The sequence below is a fragment of the Loxodonta africana genome, chromosome 14, assembly GCF_030014295.1.
Source record: "Loxodonta africana isolate mLoxAfr1 chromosome 14, mLoxAfr1.hap2, whole genome shotgun sequence".
NCBI classification, from domain to species: Eukaryota; Metazoa; Chordata; class Mammalia; order Proboscidea; family Elephantidae; genus Loxodonta; species Loxodonta africana.
The window spans coordinates 65,742,205-65,764,962 of NC_087355.1; the positions used below are offsets into that span (position 1 = coordinate 65,742,205).

General features: G+C 37.5%; 1 protein-coding gene across 7 annotated transcripts in view; it reads right to left on the minus strand.

The window, feature by feature from the left end:
• The window catches only part of TRPS1 (transcriptional repressor GATA binding 1), a 264,786-nt gene that overhangs the window by 215,489 nt on the left and 26,539 nt on the right, over positions 1 to 22,758 (minus strand). For 3 of the 7 annotated variants that reach the window (XM_023545950.2, XM_023545949.2, XM_023545951.2), the window contains one exon: positions 1,880 to 2,037. The exons of 3 other annotated variants lie outside the window; for them this stretch is intronic. In XM_023545950.2, coding sequence (XP_023401718.1) covers positions 1,880 to 1,916 — 37 coding nt within the window. In that variant the 5' untranslated portion in view covers positions 1,917 to 2,037. The remainder of the gene's footprint in view (positions 1 to 1,879; positions 2,038 to 22,758) is intronic. One more of the 7 variants, XM_064268008.1, reaches the window with a different exon arrangement.

Consider the following 22,758-nt stretch of genomic DNA (forward strand, 5'->3'; position numbering starts at 1 on the left):
ACAAATCTTATTTACTAGGCAACTCTGCCGTGGGACAGATTTAACAGAGTTAGTTACACCACGATCAGCCAAAATGTTCTGAGGAAATCCAAATTAATAACACGTTTTAGTCGTTTTCATCTATAATTTCTCACGAGTGCTGAGGAATCACACTGGCTCTGGATCTATGGGTGTACCTCTGCTTCTGAAAAGCCAGTTAAGCAAAATTTTTATAATGTGAATCACTGACCAAAAAAAATACTCCAGAGTATAAGGGATCGTTTACAAGGTGAAAATTCTCATTGGCTGAATACTGTCAAAAATATTGTATAGCTGCCTTTAAGAAGGTACACTGCTTTTTCTTACACACAAATACTATTATTAATCATATATCCATAGAATTTCGCTCTCGGTACAGCAACAAAAATATACACACTTATAAAACTTAGGTTTCAGTGACAGGTTTCAGTGACCCGTGAGGTAAGGCGAATTCAGGCTTAAAATTAACTAAGTTAGGTAACCATCATTTGAAAATAAAATACCGGTTAACTTTTTTTTTCTAATGTTTGCATTTCAATGTCTTATTTGTTGATGTTGACTTTTTAGGAGATTTCTATCTCACTTCCGAAAGTGACTAAAGTAACCTTAGGAACTTGTAACAACATGTAGAAGACTGGAGAGCAATTTTATTGATAGTAAACAAAGGGAAAAAGAAAAAAGGGGAAGCTTAAGCTGGTTATGGTTTAAAATATCAGAGTTTCAGCAAAAAAAAATATTGTTTTAATATGTCCTACAGAAAAGGGCTTTCTGTCTTACGGAGTAACAGATATTCATATGTATATATAAAAATGGGATGTTTTGGTATCACAATTCTGTCTTTTCCTCCAGAATTTGTTTGTTTTTTTCCCATATCACATAATATCTTTAGTAACTATTGCAGTATAATCTTCCTTAGACAAACGTTGAGTAACTATATCATTTTCTCCTTAGTGTAGAAAACCTAACAATAATTCACCAAGTGAATAAGGTTACACAAAAATTATAAAAATTCTATATGAGATGGTGGACCCCATGAACAAATGAGGAATGTATAATTCATTAAAATTATCCTTCCATTGAAGTGAAAAGAAAATGGTTATGGCCATATATTAATTAATGTCCATGGTATCAGAAAAATGGCAACATTGTCAACAGTAAGGGAACTAAGATAAAATACTTTAAAAATGGATAGATATAAATATTTTAATCTTAGAATCAGTAAATTATTTTCAGAACAAAGAAAAGTTTGTATCTTGCCAATCTGTTGTTATCCTCAAAAGATGTAATGGGTCACAGTTTAATAACTACTCAATCAGCATCTTTAATGACTGAAGAAAATGTGATATAATTAAATTATCATCTTTCCAAATTTGAGTTCCTTCTTCCACTTAAGAACAGACCTTTAGAACCCATATGAGTCATGGACTCCTTTTGCTGAATAGAGCCCTTAATAATATACATGACAAAGAATGCTAAAACTTCAAAAAAGCATCAGAAAGGTCATTTGGGCTTTATTTTTTGTTGGGGTGGGGGTAAGAGATGTTCTTTTTAGTTGCTTTAGTAAAAAAAAACTGTGGTTAATTTAGTTGACTATACTTTGAAGTAGTTATAGAAAAAATAATTTTTTTACTAGAATTATACTGCCGTAATTTTTCAGAGTGACATATTATGTAAATATAAGCACATTTGCAATACTTCTAAGTGGAAGAAACTCCCCTAGCAAGTCGTAAGTTAGATGCCATAAGACTATAGCCACCCTCAAGTTATTATCTCCAAGACAAATAACAGACTGCACTATGTTTTACTGTGTGCCAAGAGCTTTTCCAGTTAATATTTTCACTTGAAAAAATGGATCACATACTTGTAAAATCATACCCAGCATTGACTTCATAAGGCATGTGGCTTTACAGTGCTTTTTACAATTATTAATTCTTTTAGTCAACTAGCAGGAGGCTAATGCAATTGTCTTAGAAGACGCTCGGAAGACACAGAAGACATTTCGAGAGCTGATCTGTACATCTGCAAAACAAAGCAAAAAAAAAAATATTTCCTTCCTAAATGATGCAAACATACTTTAATGTATCGCCCCTAAAATACATCGGTACACTAGCACCATGAGCTGCTTTAAAAGACACTTGATAAAAGCACGAGCAGACCTTGAGCAAGGGCCTCTCCCTCCCCTGGGTTTTCACGAAGTAGCAGGAGGAACACGATATAAAAGACGGCAGGAGAAGGCATCACTCTGATGACAGACTGTGGTGCTGATGCAGTTATTTACCTCTAAAGTACCTCAACCCTAATGACTACAATACTTACCTACACTGGAAGGTGGGAGTGAGAAAGATCTCAGTTAATGAACATCAGTGATGGCTTTTATAGGGAAATTTTTAAATATTACATCAAGGAGCCTTAGTCATCAGCTTTGGCAACTCTGTTTTAAAGTTTATTATTCTGCTACATAGTAATATCCCTCATACAAACTACAAAAAAAAAAAAAAAAAAGTCCAAAATGCCAGTTAAAGTAAGTCCACCGTAGGCAACTATTTTAGATAATGGAACCAAAAGTGATTTGAAGAAACAATCGAAGACGACCAAACATAGCAGTTGCTTAGGAGTCAATCCTGTCACCTGTGTGTCGCTGCAGAACTGGCCTCTATAGGATCTTCAGTGGCTGATTCCCCCCACCCCCAGAAGTCAATCGCCAAGTCTTTCTTCCCAGGCTGCTCTGTGTGGACTCAAACAGCCAAGAACTTTAACCATTTGCCACCCAGGAATCCAAATGAGGGCTACAAGCTTAGAATTGCTGATTTCAGTCCTCTAATTGGGAAATGGAAACTCTGGTAGTGTAGTAGTTAATTGCTACAGTTACTAGCCAAAAGGTCAACAGTTCAAATCTACCAGGTGCTCCTTGGAAACTCTATGGGGCAGTTCTACCCTGGCCTATACAGTCGCTATCAGTCAGACCCGACTCGACGGCAGTGGGTTTTGGTTAGTTGTGAAATACAAAACTGACCTCTGGGAGTAATAGTGACCATTCCCACTTTTACATCATCTTCCATTTATATAACCCATTTCCATAAAGTCTATTCCAACTCATAGCGACTCTACAGGACTGAGGAGAACTGTCCCATAGGGTTTCCAGGAAGCGGCTGGTGGCTAGCAGCAGAGCTCTTAACGACTGCAACACCAGGACTCCTTTTCCAACTGTATAAACATGTGCATATTCCTTCAACAGCCCGTGTAATGTGAATGCATTTTATCTGCCAAGATATTTAAGCAGGTTAAAATACATTTAGTTTCCCTAAAATACTCTATATGCATTAATTTTCATTACTGAGATGTAAGACATTCCATCTGCAAAAATCATGTATTTCTACTCTTAATTAATCAAATTTCCTTCTAAATTAAAGTTAAATCTAAAAGCCTTCTTTGCTCTTAGAAAAATTTATTGCTATAGAGGTAATACGATAGTATACTACTGTATTTCTGTGTTACAGTATCATTTAAAAGATTTATGTAATGGAAATAATCAGTTTAGAGCTTGATTCTGTTAACTACGTAATCTTACTAAAAGGCTTAAATATATATATATATTTTAAATCTTCTGTAAAAGATGGTGACTCATGTTGTCATTAAAAGGAATCTGATTTTTCTAATATGACCTAGATATTATGAATTAGCCACTTAATGATTTAGTTTCATTTCATATTTATAAATAAAATAATTAATTCATTACATTTACATATATCACTTCGAATAACCTTGCAATAAGATAATCAAATGAATTATTCAACCATCAGCTACCACAGTAATTTAAAAAGAGAGTTCACATATCCATTCAATGCAGATGAGAATTAGGGTTTATTTTCTTTAGATGAGAAACTCCTTGAAGGTAAGGGATCTAAATTCTATGCTCTTTCAGTATCTAAACTATAAACAAAGTAAAAAGCCAAAAGTTTACCTAAGAAGAAAACCTAAAGAAGAATCAAGTAATCTTGAGTCCCAGATTCTGGATCTGATTCAAATCTCATGTCGATGAGATCAAGAGCAAGTTCTTTCACTTGCCCGGTCCTCTGTCCTCACAGGTACAAGGAGAGAATTAGAATAAATGATTTCTATACTGCCCCACCTCTGTGACTCTACAACGGTTCTGGTTAATGGTTCAGGCACTTTCCTAAAGTGCCATAAAAGTTGGAAAAACCTTTATCCAACTTCACTGAAAGACTATAAAATATTAAACCATTAACAAGCAAAACCAAAAAATCCAGTGGCATCGAGTCGATCCCGACTCATAGCGACCCTATAGGACAGAGGAGAACTGCCCCGTAGAGTTTCCAAGGAGCGCCTGGTGGATTCGAACTGCCGACCCTTTGGTTAGCAGCCATAGCACTTAACCACTATGCCACCAGGGTTTCCTTAACAAGTAGGGGTGGCCTAAATCACTGATGCCTACTATTCACTTAGTTTTCCATTCATTTGGAAACCCTGGTGGTGTAGTGGTTAAGAGCTACGGCTGCTAACCGAAAGGCTGGCAGTTCGAATTCACCAGGCGCTCCTTGGAAACCCTGAGGCGCAGTTCTACTCTGTCCTATATGGTCACTATGAGTCGAAATTGACTTTATGGAGTTGTTCTTTTTTTTTTTAGTTTTAACATTCATTTATTCATTAAATGTATATCTGCCATCAACTATGTGCCAAACACCGCAAGCAAGATGACTTTACTTTTACTCTTTGTCATTAATTTGAAGGGAGAGGAAAGAAATTTTTAAAAAGCAAAAAAAAATTATAAGGAAGTCCTCTTTCTCAAAAAAAAACTTGTATGCATAGAAGTAAATGTGTGTGTGTGTGTGTGTGTGTGTGTGTGTAAACCCTTGTGGCATAGTGGTTAAGAGCTACAGCTGTTAACCAAAAAGTCAGCAGTTCAAATCCACCAGGCGCTCCTTGGAAAACCTACGGGGCAGTCCTACCCTGTCCTATAGGGTGGCTATGAGTCAGAACTGACTCGACGGCAACAGGTTTTTTTTTTTTTTTTTTTGGTGTGTGTATGGGTATCTTTGATAAATATATATATATATATATATACACATACATATATATATCATATATATACTCTGAACAAGACTGTAAAAAATGGGGGGTGGTCCAAGATTGTGTAATTTGACCTCAGTCTCAAATCCTGCTGAGTATGATTTTTATTATAAGGAGCAGTTCTTATTTTCACAATATATAATACCAGGTAACTTTTTCTTACTGTTTTTTCAGATAATAAAACTTTTAAGTGTTTGAAATCAAAGCTTAGCACAAAAAGAAAAGTCATGATAGTCTTCTCTTTAATGAAGTTTTTTTTTTTCCATTCTTGTTTATATCACTGGCCTAGGAGTACTAAGTTATTAATTACACATTTCATGTAGCTTTTATTAAAAAAAAAAAATTAAAAGAAAAAAAGAATAGTAAATTGTTTCTTTTGATCAAAAGTCCCCCACAAAGAATTTAAAGAATTAAGCAAGTGATAGGAAAATAAAAGGGAGGTCAAGTTTTGGGCCTATAGCAAACTAGATAGCTTCCATATGAACGACATATAAAGAACATATGTGTTTGCTCACTGGTTTAGGAGAAAAAAAAAATCACTTGAATCCTGTCTACTCCATATATACAGATCAAAATCAGATTGCTTAAGTGAACTATAAAATGCAAGGAAACACTGTTTATCCAATTCACAAACCCAGGAATTACTGAAGGAGTTTAAATGTTTTCTGTTTCTTCAGATTCCAGGGCAATACTTCAATGGTAGATTGGTTTTTTTGTAAACTGCTTCGAACTTCATAAACCCAATGTCAGATCCTGTTCTTTGCTATCCTTTTCTATTTAATTTACTCTCTAAATTGATTGTTCCTGAATCTTTAAAGGTATTTTGGACATCTTAAATCCTATTGAGATTTAAATGTCATCACCTTCAAACAACTCCCATCAAATAAATCTCTCATTAATTCATATCAAATTAATCCAAAATGATCGCTTCTATTAGCATATGCTTCAGAGCACCAAGTCCATTAACAGTCATCTGGACACTGGGACTAAACTTCGAGTTAACTCAAGGCTCTCTCTCAGATAAAACGCACACTATTTAGATATCCCATTACAGAGAGTTTTGATGCCAGCCCAAATGCATTTTATTAGGCTTTTACTTCACCTTGCTATACTCACCATATTTTAAATATCTCATTTCAAGTGTACTAAAAATAGCGCTTTTTTTTTTTCAAATGTACTAGTCAAGGTAAAAGTAGACAGTCTTGTAAGTAATAATGTCATATTAACCAAAATGAATTCTTCATATATCCCACAAGCATGTTAGAGAAAGGCTTTCATTAACTATTTTATTTTTATAAGAGACTTACAAAACTTTTTTTTTTTTGCTTTTAATGACTTTATGCTAAGAAGTCTAAATGAAAGAATAGAATATATCCAAAAAAAAAAAAAAGAAAACACACCTATTTTCACTAAATGGGACAACTAGAATACAGCAAGTATACAACATGGATTATCAAAAGGAAAAAAAAAAAACAAACTCACTGCCGTCGAGTCAATTCCAACTAATAGCAACCCTCTAGGACAGAGTAGAACTATCCCCCATAGAGTTTCCAAGGAGCACCTGGAGGATTCGAACTGCTGACCCTTTGGTTAGCAGCCGTTGCACTTAACCACTAAGTCACCAGGGCTTCCAAAAGGAAAAAAGGATTATTTTTCCTTTCCTAACAGGTGAGAGGCAAATGTATTAAAAACTGATTTGAATAAGATCACAATTTCACTAAGCAAATTAAGAAATATTACCATTCATTTCCCCACATGGATGTAGGTTTTCCTCTCATAGGAAAAAAAAAAAAATTTTTTTTAAATAATCTACAATGACAAATGCTGATTCAAACAAGCCCATCTGACTTTGCATTTGCACATGGGCCAGGCTCAATTTCATTGTTAAACTCAGAATATTTCAACCAATCCCTGGGCAAAGAGCCAAACATAGCACTTAAGTTCAAAAAGAGTAGCTCATGGAAAAGTATAAATGCATCTATTTATCATGATGGTTATGATGCGAATTGACATTTTATTTGTATGTTAATTAGGTTTCCACTGATAATAAAAATAATCTCCAGGGCTATGCTTTGTAGGAATGTCTTTGATTTTCTTCCCAGCATTTGCTGAAAAACATCTCTGTACATTAAATGCATCCCTGGATGGTATAAACAGTTCACACTCTAGGCTGTTAACCAAAAGGTTGGTGGTTCAAGTCCACCCAGAGGCACCTCAGAAGAAAGGTCTGGCTATTTACTTCCAAAGAAGCATTCACTGAAAATCCTGTGGATGGGGCAAATTATTCAAGAAGCAAGTTAAACATGGGCTTACAAGTGCTTATTCACTAATCTATAGTGAACGATTTCACATTTTTTCACCACATCAAAGATTCTGCCTCAAGGTATGGCTGGCATCTGTCTCCCTCCCAACCCCACAGCACCTTCACTGAGAATCAAAGCCTCTTTTTAAATTTACAATCCCCGACGGGCAGATGACTCAGTAAACAAGGTAAGCACGGCCTTACTAGTGCTTACTTCCTAATCTGTAGCGAACAATTTCACATGGGTTTCACTTTGATATGGTTCGGTGAAACCCATGTGAATATTGTTTACTACAGGTTAATAAATAGGCACGTTTACGTGGCTTATTGGCTAATCCGCCCCTACCTATGGGGCACTGTTCTATTCTGACACACATGGGGTCGCCATAAGTCGAAATCAACTCAATGGCAACTGGCGATTGTAATTTTTATGTACTGATGTTGCTTTGCCTGTTTTCCAAGCTGTTATTCAATAAAAAAGGAAATCTCAACTGTTAACTCAATCCGCCAATATAACTCTCAGCACTCCCGTAAGAAATTCGTATCATTCACCACAAATCCTTTGGAAAATTCAAGCACATAAACAATATAATAAATCTAATGTATGTATATCATGAAGGTAATATATTTCATAAGAATGGTCACAGTCCTCACAGCACTGGTAAGCTGAGTCTATTAGGCAAGGTTTTTGTTAGGTTTTATTTTATTTATTTTCTAAGAATGCCAAACTGGACACAAGATTAAAACAAATGTTGTAAAAGCATTCGAGAACTTAGACTGGTAATATACTATATTAAATAGTCAAAGGGAGGGAAGTAAATTTGCACCATCGCAGGCAACAGCTCTTCCTCATAAAACTGGGAACTAACTCACAAACCACTGCGCTCATCCCTGAAGCACAGAAGAACCAAAACCAACCAAGTTGCTTTCAAGTCAATTCCAACACTCATCTGAGAACAAATGGCCTGATGAGCAACCATTGTGGGGAGAGGGCTGTCCAACAGGTAGAACTCTAATACCACCATGAAAACCAAAAACCAAACCAAACGTGCTGCCATCAAGTCGATTCTGACTCATAGCAACCCTAAAGGACAAAGCAGAACTGTCCCATAAGGTTTCCAAGGAACAGCTGGTGGATTTGAACTGCCGACCTTTTGGTTAGCTGCCAAGCTCTTACTTAACCCCTGTGCCACCAGAGCTCTAAGGCCACCATGAGGAATCAGCAAATGAATACATTCAAGTAAGAACATTTAGACATAAGATCGGAGCATCAATATACATAAATTCCACGAAGGCAGAAATCTTTGTTCTGTATATAGTTTTAAAAATCCATTGAAATTAATTAAGCTGTACTGATAAATGTTTTTTCTGCACAGAATATACACTAATGACATGAAATCTGGTATATAAAACCAGGACCCCTGGTGGTGTAGTGGTTAAAGCAATCGATTGCTAACCAAAAGGTCAGTGGTTCAAAACCACCAGCAGCTCCATGGAAGAAAGATATAGGCAGTTTGTTCTTGTAGAGATTTATAGCCTTGGAGACCCTACAGGGTCAGTATGAGTCGGAATCAACTTGTTGGCAGTGGGGTTTTGGGGGGGCGGTATTTAGTGTTTACTGAATTTAACCAGTTTAGCATCATTCTTCTGTCTTATAAAAAACAAATTCTACACACACAGAGATTGGGATTTTCTCTTTTGTTAACAGTACACTGAAATTTTTCAAAGAAAATGCCTCTTTTTAAAAAATTTGTACTTAAAAGCAACTTCTGACAGTAGAATAGGTTTAAAAAAAAAAAAAACTTTTTGTTTCAGTCTCCTAGGATGAGAAACATTTTACACATGGAAAGAGAAAAAGTATACCTAGAATCCCTTCATAATTTGGGGAGGCAGTAAACTTGAAAGCTTCAACTAAAATAACGTTTTTGGTTGGTCTGTTTGTTTGCTTTTTTGGCAAAACCATTAATTCAGAACCTTCTGCCTATGCTCACCGCAAGTTTAGCTAAGCCCTGTCTGGGATTTTAGTGTGGTGATTGTTTAAACACAGATGATAAGAAATTCCAAGATTTTTCTCAATGTTCTCTCGTGCTCTTAGCCTCAAGATTAAAAAAAAAAAAAAAAAAAGTAAGGCGCTTCCATGGTCAAATTCAGTTTAGTGGAAACTGTATACTTTATACCCCCTTGTCAGATATCCACAAAGTATATTAGGGATTAAGTCTCTGAGAAGTCCTAGGCATGGGAGAGGGGGGAGTCAATTCAATTTGGATTGGAATTTCCCAATCTTATTTGGCTTCATGTCACATAATGCCACTTACCCAATAAAACTAATGTTCTGCTGAGCACAGAGGGAGATGGTGCACTAGAGGGTGCTTTTCAAGGAAGAGATATAACCAAGATTTTAAAGCAAATGCAATATTTTTAAAGGAAACAGTATTCCTTCATTAACTTGGCAGGAAAAATTAAGATACTTTGATCCAAAGTGGAACCTTTTAAAAGGCTTATTTTTGTTTTTGTTTTTTTTCCTAGCAGAGTTATCAACATTAAAAGAAGATCAGGAAGTATTATCGTGAAAGATTTAGAATCAACATTTTTAAAGAATGTATAATGGCGCAGGATTGCGACCACGATAGAACTTCAGTGAAAAAAGGTAGGAGATAAAAATCAATGCACAATATAATCACCAAACTCAAAAAACCCGTTGCCGTCGAGTCGATTTCGACTCAGCGATGCTACAGGACAGAGTAGAACTGCCCCATACGGTTTCCAAGGAGCGCCTGGTGGATTTGAACTGCCAACCTTTTGGTTAGCAGCCGTAGCTCTTAACCACTATGCAACCAGGGTTTCCAGTATGATAACAGCTCTTCAAATTATACATACAGAAACATTTATGGATATAAACCCAATGTTATCTCTGGGTTAAATAGTTTAGGCAGATATCACAGTATAAAGAAACGCCACCTTTTGTTCAGTTATTACTTCTAATGCTGCCCACCACGGTCACCACTCGAAACACTTCTGCCTAACCCAGTGCCATCGAGTCGATTCTGACTCATAGCAATCCTACATGACAGAGCAGAACCGCCCCACAGAGTTTCCAAGGAGTACCTGGCGGATTCAAACTGCCAACCCTTTAGTTAGCAGCCATAGCAGTTAACCACTACGCCACCAGGGTTTCCCACTACCACCCAGTATATTAAATTTGTCTCATCCCTTTAAAATAACTTAAAATTTTATCTGATTAAAATAAAGTCTGTATTTTTACAAAAAAAAAAAATTTAATGAAGTCTGGAACCAAAAGACGGCAAGAAGTTAATTAAAATGTTTAATGAAATATGGTGCGTGAAAAGAAATTAGAAAGACCTAGGGCTGCACCGACGGATCTACAGTTCACTTAGTAGTTCTCAAACGCCTGCATCTATTATCTGAGAGAATATGTCTAGCTCACATGCTTCTCCTTGGTTATTAATAAGTCCTATTTCCTCCAATTCCCTCAGTCTCTGCCTCCAGATTCATCTTTAATCATAATGAAGGATAAAAGGTCAATACCTGGGACCAAAGTCAGTACACATATGGCACTGCAGAATAAAGGCCTGGTGACCTGCTTCACTAAGATTAAAAAAAAAAAAAAAGCCAAACTCATTGCAGTCAAGTCAATTTCGATTCATAGTGATCCTATGGGACAGAGCAGAATTGTTTCCAAGGCTGTAATCTTTATGGCAGCAGAATGCCACGTCTTTCTCCCGTGGAGCAGCTGGTGTGTTCAAGCCACTGACCTTTCAGTTAGCAGCTGAGGGCTTAACCATTGTGCCACTATGGCTCCTTTCGGTAAGTTGATAACCACTGAAACCCCTATGGAGCACACTTCTCCTCTGAAACACATGGGGTCACCATAAGTTGGAATCAACTCAATGGCCATGAGTTTGGATTTTTATTTTTTATTATTATCTGTTTTAATGTGGACCTAGATTACCATTGTCCCCCACTGTGGCATTGTTTACAAACTTAATGTCAGTCTGACTCATGTTTCTGCAATGCAGAAAGAGAGAGATTAATGTACACAGAATGGATTCCATTATCTCCCCTTTGCAGGTCCCCAGGCACTAGCTTTATAGGATTTGAGGTGGTGTGCGTGAAGTGTGTGCGTGCGTGAGTGTGTGTGTGTATGTTACTGCCTTCGCCACTACCTCAAAGATTAAAGCAAAGGGTTAAAAGTAATCAATACAATAAAAATAGGCTAGGTAGATTACAAAGTAAATTTAAAACAGAGAATTAATTTTAAATTAATTTTAAACGCAAAGCCAGATATGGAAATGAGGTCAGAGTGAGATCCAATTCTGAGAGGACCACAGGCCCAGATCACTCCTGGGCCCAACAGCTACTACTTTGCATATTCACATATGAGGAAAAGAATAGTGACTGGATGTGTACACGTGAGGCTGCAGAGCTTATGTTAAGGCAGGAATTAGCTCGTTTGTTAAATAAATATTTTACAGTGGTAATCTAGTCAATCTTCACTTTCAACTTCAATATAAACTTTATCTAAACACACACACACATAACCACACCCCTTTAGAAAAGATGTTTCACTATTTGAGTCCAAATTAGTAATTTCTTTTCTCAGTTTTGTTGTGGACACCTGTCATAACAGAGTTATATATATATATACACACACATATATGCACACATGTGTGTGTGTGTATACATAAAATTCTAGATTCTGGGTGTTTTACAAATAGCTCCTTTAAAATCTAATTGAATGTTGAAAGAAACCAAATATCATAACTAGACTTTTTTTAGACCCCCAGTCTTGAAGGTGATAGATATTCTAACCTTAATTAGTTAGCAGCAAAAATGTACTGACTGTACTATGAGCCAGGCACTGTGCCAAGAGTACACTATCTCATTTGGTGTTAATGTTGGTTTATAATCCTTTGAGGAAGGTACCATTATTGCCCAAATTTTATAGATGAAGCAACTAAGGTTTGACGAAGAGTTGAATCTGAAGGAGTCCATAGCAATGCTAGACTACTTTGGTTTTCCATAACATTTCTCATAAAGTCTCTAGTGTTCTTATGAATGAGTAACATTTCAGCAATGCATATATAAATACAAAAGTGTCAACATTTTATGAAACTTAGAAGAGAACACAAGATGTATGAGACACCATTCACAAAGATTGCCATCAATCAAACTTAACTGATTCTATCCTTGTGTCAACTGAAACAAACACACAGTCTTCCCAACATTTTCATGGACTACTAGGACATCCTAGCTTTTGTATTAGCCTCACAATACCTAGCACACCAGTAAGCTCTCAGACGGATTCACAAGTAAGTCTTCCCGAAATTATCAACGCTACAAAGCCCTCCACAATTCCTTCAGACAAAAAGTCTCCTCCACTATCACCTGTGGCATTTTCCATGTATCTCTTTGTGCACCTGCCACACCTTGTCCTAATTTTGTGTTTATGTTTCAGGCTACCCCCGCTAGAATGTGAAGTCTCCCAGGTCAGACGGATCATTATGAACTTTATTAATTACATTTGAAAATATCAATATATATTTATTCATATATGTGAATATATTCATCAAAACACCGATATGTAATAATTAAATATATAATTACCTAGGAAATTCCATGGGGCAGTTCTACTGTGTTATATAGGGTTGCTGGTGGTGCAGCGGTTAAGTGCAACGGCTGCCAACCTGAAGGTCAGCAGTTCAAATCCACCAGGTGCTCCCTGGAAACTCTATGGAGCAGTTTCTACTCTGTCCTACAGGGTTGCTATGAGTCGAAATCGACTTGACAGCACTGGGTTTGGTTTTTTTTTTTTTTTTTTTTGGTTATACTATGATTCAGAATCAACTCAACAGCACTCAACAACAAACAAGTGTATGTGTGTATCAGTGATTCTTTATCTTTTTTCAGGTGCAACACAACTCAAGCCAGAAGACAGTTCACATAATTAACAACGACAAACTATGGGAGTGATTCTTAGAGGGAATTGTAGTAGCATACTAGGGAAAGTGACACATAAGGTTTTAAAAAGCTGGGTGATATCGACATGGCCCACGCTACCGAGAGGGTAGGCACTCACAAAAATTCTTACTAGATGAATCGACATTAGCACACTTAGAGATTTCTGCATATTCCTTATCTTCTCAAGGAAGGCCTGAATCTCTGGATGTTAATTAGACACAGTAGAGCAAAAGCTAAAATAAAGCTATACCTGTCTCCTCTGCACGCCAACAAACCAAATCAGGGCACACAGGGATCCAAGCGTTAAGTTATGTCTTTACAGGCATACCTCGCTTTGTTGTGCTTCACTGATACTGCGTTTTGTACAACATGAAAGTTTGTGGCAACCCTCTGTCCGGTAAATCTATAGGTGCCATTTTTCCAAGCGTATATGCTCACTTTGTGTCTTTTGTGTCACATTTTGGTAATTCTTACATTATCTCTAACTTTTTCATTATTATTATATCTGTTATGATGATCTGTGATCAGTGATCTTTGATGTTAGTTACTATTGTAATTGTTTTGGGGCGCCAAGAACAGTGCCCATATAAAAGAGCAAATTTAACCAATAAATATTGTGGATGTCCTAACTGCTCTACGGGACATTTTCCTACCTCCTTCCTTCTCCTCAGGCCTCCCTATTCCCTGAGACAATATTAAAATTAGGCCAATTAATAACCCTACAATGGCCTCTAAGTGTTCAAGTGAAAGGAAGAGTCCCACGTCTTTCACTTTAAATCAAAAGCTAGAAACGATTAAGCTTAGTGAGGAAGGCATGTGGAAAGCTGAGACAGGCCAAAAGCTAGATCTCTCGTGCCCAATAGTTAGCCAAGTTGTGAACGCAAAGGTAAAGTTCTTGAAGGAAATTAGAAGTTACTGCTCCAGTGAACATACGAATGAGAAGGAAGTGAAACAGCCTTTCTGCTGATATGGAGAAAGCTTTAGTGGTCTGGATAGAAGATCAAACCAGTCACAGCATTCCTTTAAGCCAAAACCTAAGCAAGAGCAACTGTCTTCAACTCTATTAAGATCGAGAGTGGTGAGGAAGCTTCAGATGGAAAGTTTGAAGCTAGCAGAGGTTGGTTCATGAGGTTTAAGGAAAGAAGCCATTTTCATAACATAAAAGAGCAAGGTGAAGCAGCTAGAGCTGATGCAGAGGCTGCAGCAAGTTCTCCAGAAGATCTAGCTGAGATCCTTGATGAAGGCGGCTACACTGAACAACAGATTTTCAACTCAGATGAAACAGCCTTATATTGGAAGAAGATGCCATCTAGGACTTTCAAAGCTAGAGAGGAGAAGTCAATGCCTGGCTTCAAAGGACAGGCTGACCCTCTTCTTAGGGGCTAATGCAGCTGGTGACTTTAAGTTGAAGCCAACGCTCATTTACCTTTTTGAAAATCCTAAGACCCTTAAGAATTACACTGAATCTACTCTGCCTGTGCTCTATAAATGTAAAAACAAAGCCTGGATGACAGCACATCTGTTTACAACATGGTTTACTGAACATTTTAAGCTCACAGTTGAGACTTACTGTCTAGAAAAAGACTCCTTTCAAAATATTACTGCTCACTGACAATGCACCTGGACACCCAAGAGCTCTGATGCAGATATACAAGGAGGTTAATGTTGTTTTTCATGCCTGCTAACACAACAGCCATTCTGCAGGCCATGGATTAAGGAGTAATTTTGATTTTCAAGTCTTACTTTTAAGAAATACATTTCATAAGGCTATAGCCGCCATAGACAGTGATTCCTCTGATGGATCTGGGCAAAGTAAATTGAAAACCTTCTGGAAAGGATTCACCATTCTAGATGCTATTGAGTACACTCATGATTCACAGGAGGGGGTCAAAATACCAACATTAACAGGAGTCTGGAAGAAATTTATTCCAACCCTCATGGATGACTTGTGTGTGTTCTGGCTGCTCCACTGACTGGACGTTTCCCTATCTCTTTCCTTCTCAACCCTCATGGAAGACTTCAATGGAGGAAGTAACAGCAGATGTGGTGGAAATCGCTTCAGAACTAGAATTAAAGAAGGGAAATGAAGATTTGACTGAATTGCTGCAATTTCATGATAAAACTCTAACAAATGGGGAGTTGCTTCTTATGGATAAGCAAAGAAAATAGTTTCTTGAGATGAAATCTACTCCTAGTGAAGACACTGTAAACACTGTTGAAATGACAACAAGGAATTTAGAATATGACATAAACTCAGTTGAAAACACAGTGGCACAGTTTGAGAGGATTGATTTCAATTTTGAAAAAAGTTCTATTGTGGCTAAAATGCTATCAAACACCACTGGATGCTACAGAGAAATCTTTCATGAAACGAAGAGTCAATCAATGCAGCAACCTTTGCTGTTGTCATATTTTAAGAAATTATCACAGTCACCCCAACTTTCAGCAACCACAACCCTGATCAGTCAGCAGCCATCAACACCAAGGCAAGATCACCCACCAGCAAAAAGATAAAGACTCACTGAAGGCTCAGATGATGGTTAGTACTTTTTAGCGATAAAGTATTTTTTAATCAGGGTATGTATATTATTTTTTAGACATAATGCTATTATTGCACACTTAATAAAAAAAATTTTTTAATAGACTATGGTATAGTGTAAAAATAACTTTTACATGCACTGGGAAACCAAAATATTCATGTTACTTGCTTTATTGTAATATTTACTTTATTGTGGCGGTCTGGAACTGAACTCACAACATCTCTGAGGTTGCCTGTGTTTAAGCTGAAACAAATAAAATATCATAGCTCTAGGGCCACGGTCTAGATCTAAATACACAGGTAGTGAAAAAAAACTCTTAAATCCATTTTTTTAAATTGTGAATCACAGCTATGTTGGTTTGATGTGAGTTCTACAACTGTTGACTACAATACAAATGTACATCAACAATACAACAAAAAAATAAGTTGTGGCATAGGACTACACAATATAATACGTGGTCATACAATGGAATAATATGCTGCAATAAAAATGAACTACAAACAACAATGTGGATGAATCTCACACACACAAAAAAGTATGAGATGCCATACACAAAAGGATGCATATTTTAATTCATACAAATGAAAGTATTTTAATGTATGTAAAGTTCAAAAACAAGCAAAAAACTATCTGAAGTATTACCAGTCAGGAGAATGATTAATTAACTCTGGGAGGAGAGGTGGGGACAGAGAATGGGAAGGGGCATAAGAGGGCTCCAAGGCACTAGTAATGTTCCATTTCTTGACATGAGCGGTAGTTACACGTGTTATCTCTTTTATAATAATTCATTGAGCTACACTCCTTTCACGTAGAAAGTTAAAGTGTGTGTGTGCGCGCGCACATGTGCACGTATTGTGAGTGTATGATTTTTCAATGGAAGAGTAGTTCCTCTGTAGAGAACAGGGCGTACTACACCTGAGAAGAAACATTTCAGCTGCTGCAATGCAACGGAAAGGAACACTGCCATTGGCTAATCAAACCGAGCTGCAGGGCACAACTAGTCTGGATGTGTCAAAGCAGGCATCAAAGCAGTAGAAGAGAGAAGAAAAGAGGGCTTAAGAGAAAAGAAAATAAAGAGTTCTAGACAAAAGGGACTTGAAAGGGAGGAAGGTTTGAAAAGAGAGATCAGAGGCAAAAATAAGAACAGGAAGCAACAGACACACTAACGGGGAGAAGATAATCAGAGACAAGTAACAGGAGAGAGGAAGGATGGGTCTTTTATTTGGTCATTGTCGTTTCAAGGGGCACAGCAAAGGCACATTATCCATAGTTATTAAGTATCATTAGGAAACACTGCATTAATAATTATGGCACAGAGACAAGATAAGTGGAAGAGAACTGATAGCTGTCGAGTACCTACTATGTACCAGCCATCTGTTTACTGGCTTATGTCATTTACTCATTTAATCCTCACCACATACCTGCAGGAGCCCTGGTGGTACAGTGTTTAAGAGCTCGGCTACTAACCAAAATGCTGGCAGTTCGAATTCACTGGCCATTCCCTGAAAACCCTAAGGGGCAGTTCTACTTTGTCCTATAGGGTCTTCATGAGTTTGGAATTGACCTGACATCAGTGGGCTTGGATTTTTGTTTTTGTTTTTTGTTTGACATACCTTCAAGTATCTATTAGTCATACTTTACAAATGAGAAAACTGGAACTCAAAAGGGTTTAAAGTAACCAACTTACCTTAGAGGACTAGATGGAGTGGATGAAAAACAGCCAATGAAACAACACTGTGGCTTTTCAGAGACATCACAATACTTCATAAGGTTGAATAAATGTTCTGCTTAAAGGAAGTATGGCAGATTCTACCTTCGTCTAATGTAGCTTCCTTAAATCTATGTAGTGAGGTAAACCAAAGTTTCCCACCTCAGAAACAGAATAATGATGGTTTTGCATGAAAGAGGTAAGTTACTAGGTAAAATCCTATCAGTTTTAAGCTTCCCACTTGTTTGCCAAACGCACAGTATTAATGGTTTAATAAACCACTCTTGCCCATCCAGTTGAAGAGTAAAGTCTCAAATGAACATTGGATGTCATATGCTTTCTACTCATGGACAAGTATTTCTCATACTTTTAGACCTTCCTATTAATTCATTCATACAATAGGTATTTATGGAGTATAATATGTATATAGCAATGTGCCAGATACCAATGAGAAAAGAAAATTTAAGAAAAAAATCATTGCTTTCCAAGAGGCTTGCTGTCTTTGTCAAAGAAACAAGGTTCACCATAGACATCTTAGTAACAATACAGGGTAAAATATGGTTTAGCGCTAATATGAGTGGTATCCGAACAATAAATGCCCTAGAAGAAAAACAGTGCATACTAAATATTTGCTATTATTTTATGAGTATTATCATTATTTCTATTATTTATTTCTTAATAAAAGAGTACAATGTGGTCAATAGAATGGGAAATGATTAAGGGAGATCAGAGCAGAGATATACCTGAAGAAGAAATAAGAATTATACACCTATGGGGGAGCGGAAAAAGCTTCCCAAAGACAGGAATAAGAGAAACAAAGGTTTCTACCCAATATAAACACACGTTCAATGGGCAGTGCAGGATCTGGGTTACAAAAACAGATGGTTCATGTGGAAGATGTGTTGCAAAGGTTAGTGAGATAGAGCCTTGAACCCCAGTTGATGAGGCTGGACCACTTGAGGTTTCTAAATCAAAGAGATTAGGAAAGCTAAACTAGAGGTGGTATGAAGAATTCCATGAAGGGAGAAACGTAAAAAATAAACAAAAGTTAGATATTTCAAAAAATAATATTGAGTGAACATTTTAAAAGCTTGTCACAAAGGCAAAAGTTGAGCTAACCTATTGACTTACATACTACTTGAAACCCACCTCTTCATTCCTGTTGACTGCCTGCCTATACTTCATCTTTTATCTTAGCCCTGTTTATTCTGAATCATTCTAACCCTTATGTTCTTAGACCTGCAGCATTTTATGAAGAGTTCCAAAGTAACTTAAAAGCGCTGAAGCAGCCCTTCCAAAATGAACAGGCATCTTTTCAGTCCACTGGAAGCTCACTCAGAAATTGGTCAAAAACGTAGTGATGATCCACCTAGTACATTCAGATTCATATAAGTCGGCAGTTAAAATAATGACCAGGACCTCAACACAGCACACCTCTTTGTTTTAAGCCAGTTTCATAAAGACTGGCATTTGGCAGACCTCAGATTTAGGTACTAAAACTTCACCTGAAATTCCATTTTATAGCAATGCTCCCTGGTAACTATTCAAGTCTCCCTCCCAGTTGTTTCCCATCCAGATGGAATTTGTTTTTGAACTAGAAGCACTCCAAAGTCAGGTCACTTTTAAACAGGGGTTAGTCCATTCAAAAAGGATTGCTCTAAGGCTCTGCAGTACAGCGCCTGAAGTCACGAGCACAAGTAAAACACGTTAACTTGTGTGTTTTGTTAGGGCTATGAAGGTACCTTTAGGCACAAGCCAACACAGACTTTTTAGCCAAAAAAAATGTAACATTGTTCTCAAATTTGGGGTAATAGGTCTCTCAAAAAAATGTGGGCAGAGAGCTCCTTGTACTTACAAAAGCAACTCCTGGCAAGATTGCCTCTTTTCCAAGGTTGGGCAGAATAAATACAGGGAGAAACGCACACACTCACATTCACACCACGCACACACTCTATGGATTATGGAAGCATGTAAAACAAAATCAGTAGCGGTTTTTGCCAGGTTTGTATCCTCTTCTTTGTGCTTGTCTGTATTTTCCTATAATATATATGTTGTGATGGTTAAGATTGTGAGTTAACTTGGCTGGGCCATGATTCTTAGGTTTATATGTGATCACCTCCATGATGGATCTGCTGTGAGTAGCCAGTCAGTTGAAAGGGAGCTTCCTTGGGCATGTAGCCTGCATCCAAATACAAGTGAATGTTCTGACTTTTGTCCTGTCCGCATCCTGCAGCTGCCTCTGACCTCTGGTTCTTGGGACTTGAGCTAGCAGCTTACCTGCCAATCTTGGGTTCACCAGCTCCTGTAACTACATGAAGCAGGAGAAGCCTTGCCGTCTTACCTGCTGATCTTGGGACTTGTTGACCTTCACAGCCGGTGAGCAGGAGCGCTGCTCTCCAACCCGCGGATCTTGGATTCACCAGCCCCTGCAACTATGTGAATCAGGAGAAGCCTCTATCCTGATTCATGGACTTGAGACCTTTCAGCCTCTACAATCGCACAAGCTGTTTCCTTGATATAAATCCCTGTGTATATATATTTATACGTTTTACTGGTTTTGTTTTTCTAGAGAGCCCAGCCTGAGACATTCCTTTTCTCTTAAGCTAACCAGGTCTTATAGGTTTGCTACCAAGAACCCTGGCTGATAAATAACTGAAGACAGGCCCAACCTGCTTTCTTGCTTTATGTCTCATTTCTTCTGGGCACAACTCTGGTTTTGATAGGCTGTGGAAAGTAGGACGAAGAAGCCTGTGGGTAGAGAAGGAAGGCTGTCTTTCTGTACCAGTAATACGGGTTTTCAAGAAAGGACAACTTTCCTTCCCACTCCCACCTCTGACCTCCTACCAAAGTATTGTCTCTTAGGAACTGCGGGACAGAAATGGCTGTCATTTTCCCACTGAAATTTCCACTTCCTTTTTTGAGGATGAGAGAAGGAGATTTTATTTGATGTTTCCATTGAATTAGAGCATGTCATTAATAGCAAATAATTTTGCTATTGAAGATTGATTGCTTAGAAATATTAACCCCACTCTTGGTACCAAATTCTGTCTTAGTCATCTAGTGCTGCTATAACAGAAATATCACAAGTGGATGGCTTTAACAAAGAGAAATTTATTTTCTCATAGTCTAGTAGGCTAAAAGCCCAAATTCAGGGCATCAGCTCCAGGGGAAGGCTTTCTCTCTGCTCCCTCTGGAGAAAGATCCTTGTCATCAATCTTCTCCTGGACTAGGAGCTTCTCCCCACTGGAATCCCAGGTCCAAAGGACGTACTCTGCTCCTCACACTGCTTTCTTGGTGGTAGGAGGTCCCCCACTCTCTGTTTGCTTCCCTTTGCTTTTATCTCTTGTAAGATAAAAGATGGTGCACGCCACACGCCATGGAAACTCCCTTTACATTGGGGATCAGGGATGTGACCTGAGCAAGAGTGTTACATCCCAACCTAATCCTCTTTAACCACAGGCAGAGATTATGATTTATAACATGTAGGAAAATCACAAAATGGAGGACAACCACACAAAACTAGGAATCATGGCCTAACCAAGTTGACACATATTTTGGGGGGACACAATTCAATCCATGACATATGTATAACTTGAATACTTTACAAAGTTATTTTCTACAGGGAATAAAATAGAAGAGGATATAAATTAAGATAATATATGCTGGAATAGACTGTAAAAGACAATGTGCTCTAATTGTTAATATACTTCTCACTCTTCCGCCATTAGACTGTAAACTCCTAGAGGGCAGCATACAGCACACAGAGTAGGACCTCAATATATGCTGAATGAAGAATGATATCCAGATACCTGTATCCACTGGGAGGCAACAAGTACATCTTGCACAGCTAAATTCACAATCGTTATATGATTAAAGAAAAGAAAACAGCCAAACATTTTCACGTAGAAATAGAAAAGCAAACTTCACTGGGCACCTCTTTTCGTTTAAACATTTTTTTTTAAGTCATTGATCTTTCTGCTTTAAATCAAAGTTTCTCTTAAACAGTTTGTATACTAAAAATACTGTGTAAATCAAGTGGTGGCAGCAGAATGGCGTTTGCCTATGTTACTTAATGAAGTAAGCACATAATACAAGAGCACTGTCTTAACAAACTAACCTATTGCCGTCAATTCCAACTCATAACAACCCTACAGGATGGAGATGAACTGCCCCACGGGGTTTCTAAGGCTATAATCTTTACAGAAGGAGACTGCCACATCTTTCTCCCATGGAGCAACTGGTGGGTTAAAACCACCAACCTTTGGTTTAGAAACGGAGTGCACTTAACCCCTGCACCACCAAGGCTGCTTTTTAACAAACTAGGAGTCCTTAACATCCTAAAGCACCCAATATTGGCAGGAGTAACATATAAGCCTCCTTTGGTGACTTTAAAGACATTAAAAAAAAAAACCCAGTGCCATTAAAAAAAAAAACTGCTTAATTCCACAGTTGGCTTCCAGGGACTGTCTTGAGCAAATGGAAGGTGGGGGAAAAAAAAAAAACCCTTTGAACATAATCGATTTGCATCTAATTTAATTATCAACTTTCTAATTACTTTCACTGGCAAAAATTCTTTAGGAAAGGCATCTTCTGGAAATTTTTCATGTGCACTATGAATTTTATGTTCCTCCCTTTACATGCATCAGATCTCTACTATGATGAAACTATCTATGTTAACTGGAAAAGAGATGGTCTCATTACTAAACAGTAAAATGACATTCTTCTCTGAATTTGCGAATTTTCTTTCATTTCCTGATAGAAAATGTCCATTTTTTTCTAAATCACTGAAGGAAATAAAACATCCTTCCTTGAAAGAACCTTTGCAATAACAAAATGATGACAATCGGGTGCTAAACCTTAAAGAGACATAGCAAAGCCTACAATTCTACAATTAATTCCACCAGTTCTGTTAAGAGTTCACAGGTGCAAGGAAACCACAGTCCTAATGTGAACACACATAAGAGATCAAGTCTCTGGGAAAGGTTTAGAAATGAATTATTGATTATTAACAAACTTAGAGTAACAATCAATAGGAGAATCTGGGTGGTTCAAATGGTTAACATGCTCTGCTGGTAACTGACAGTCTGGAGGTTTGATTCTACCCATCAGTGCCTTGGAAGAAA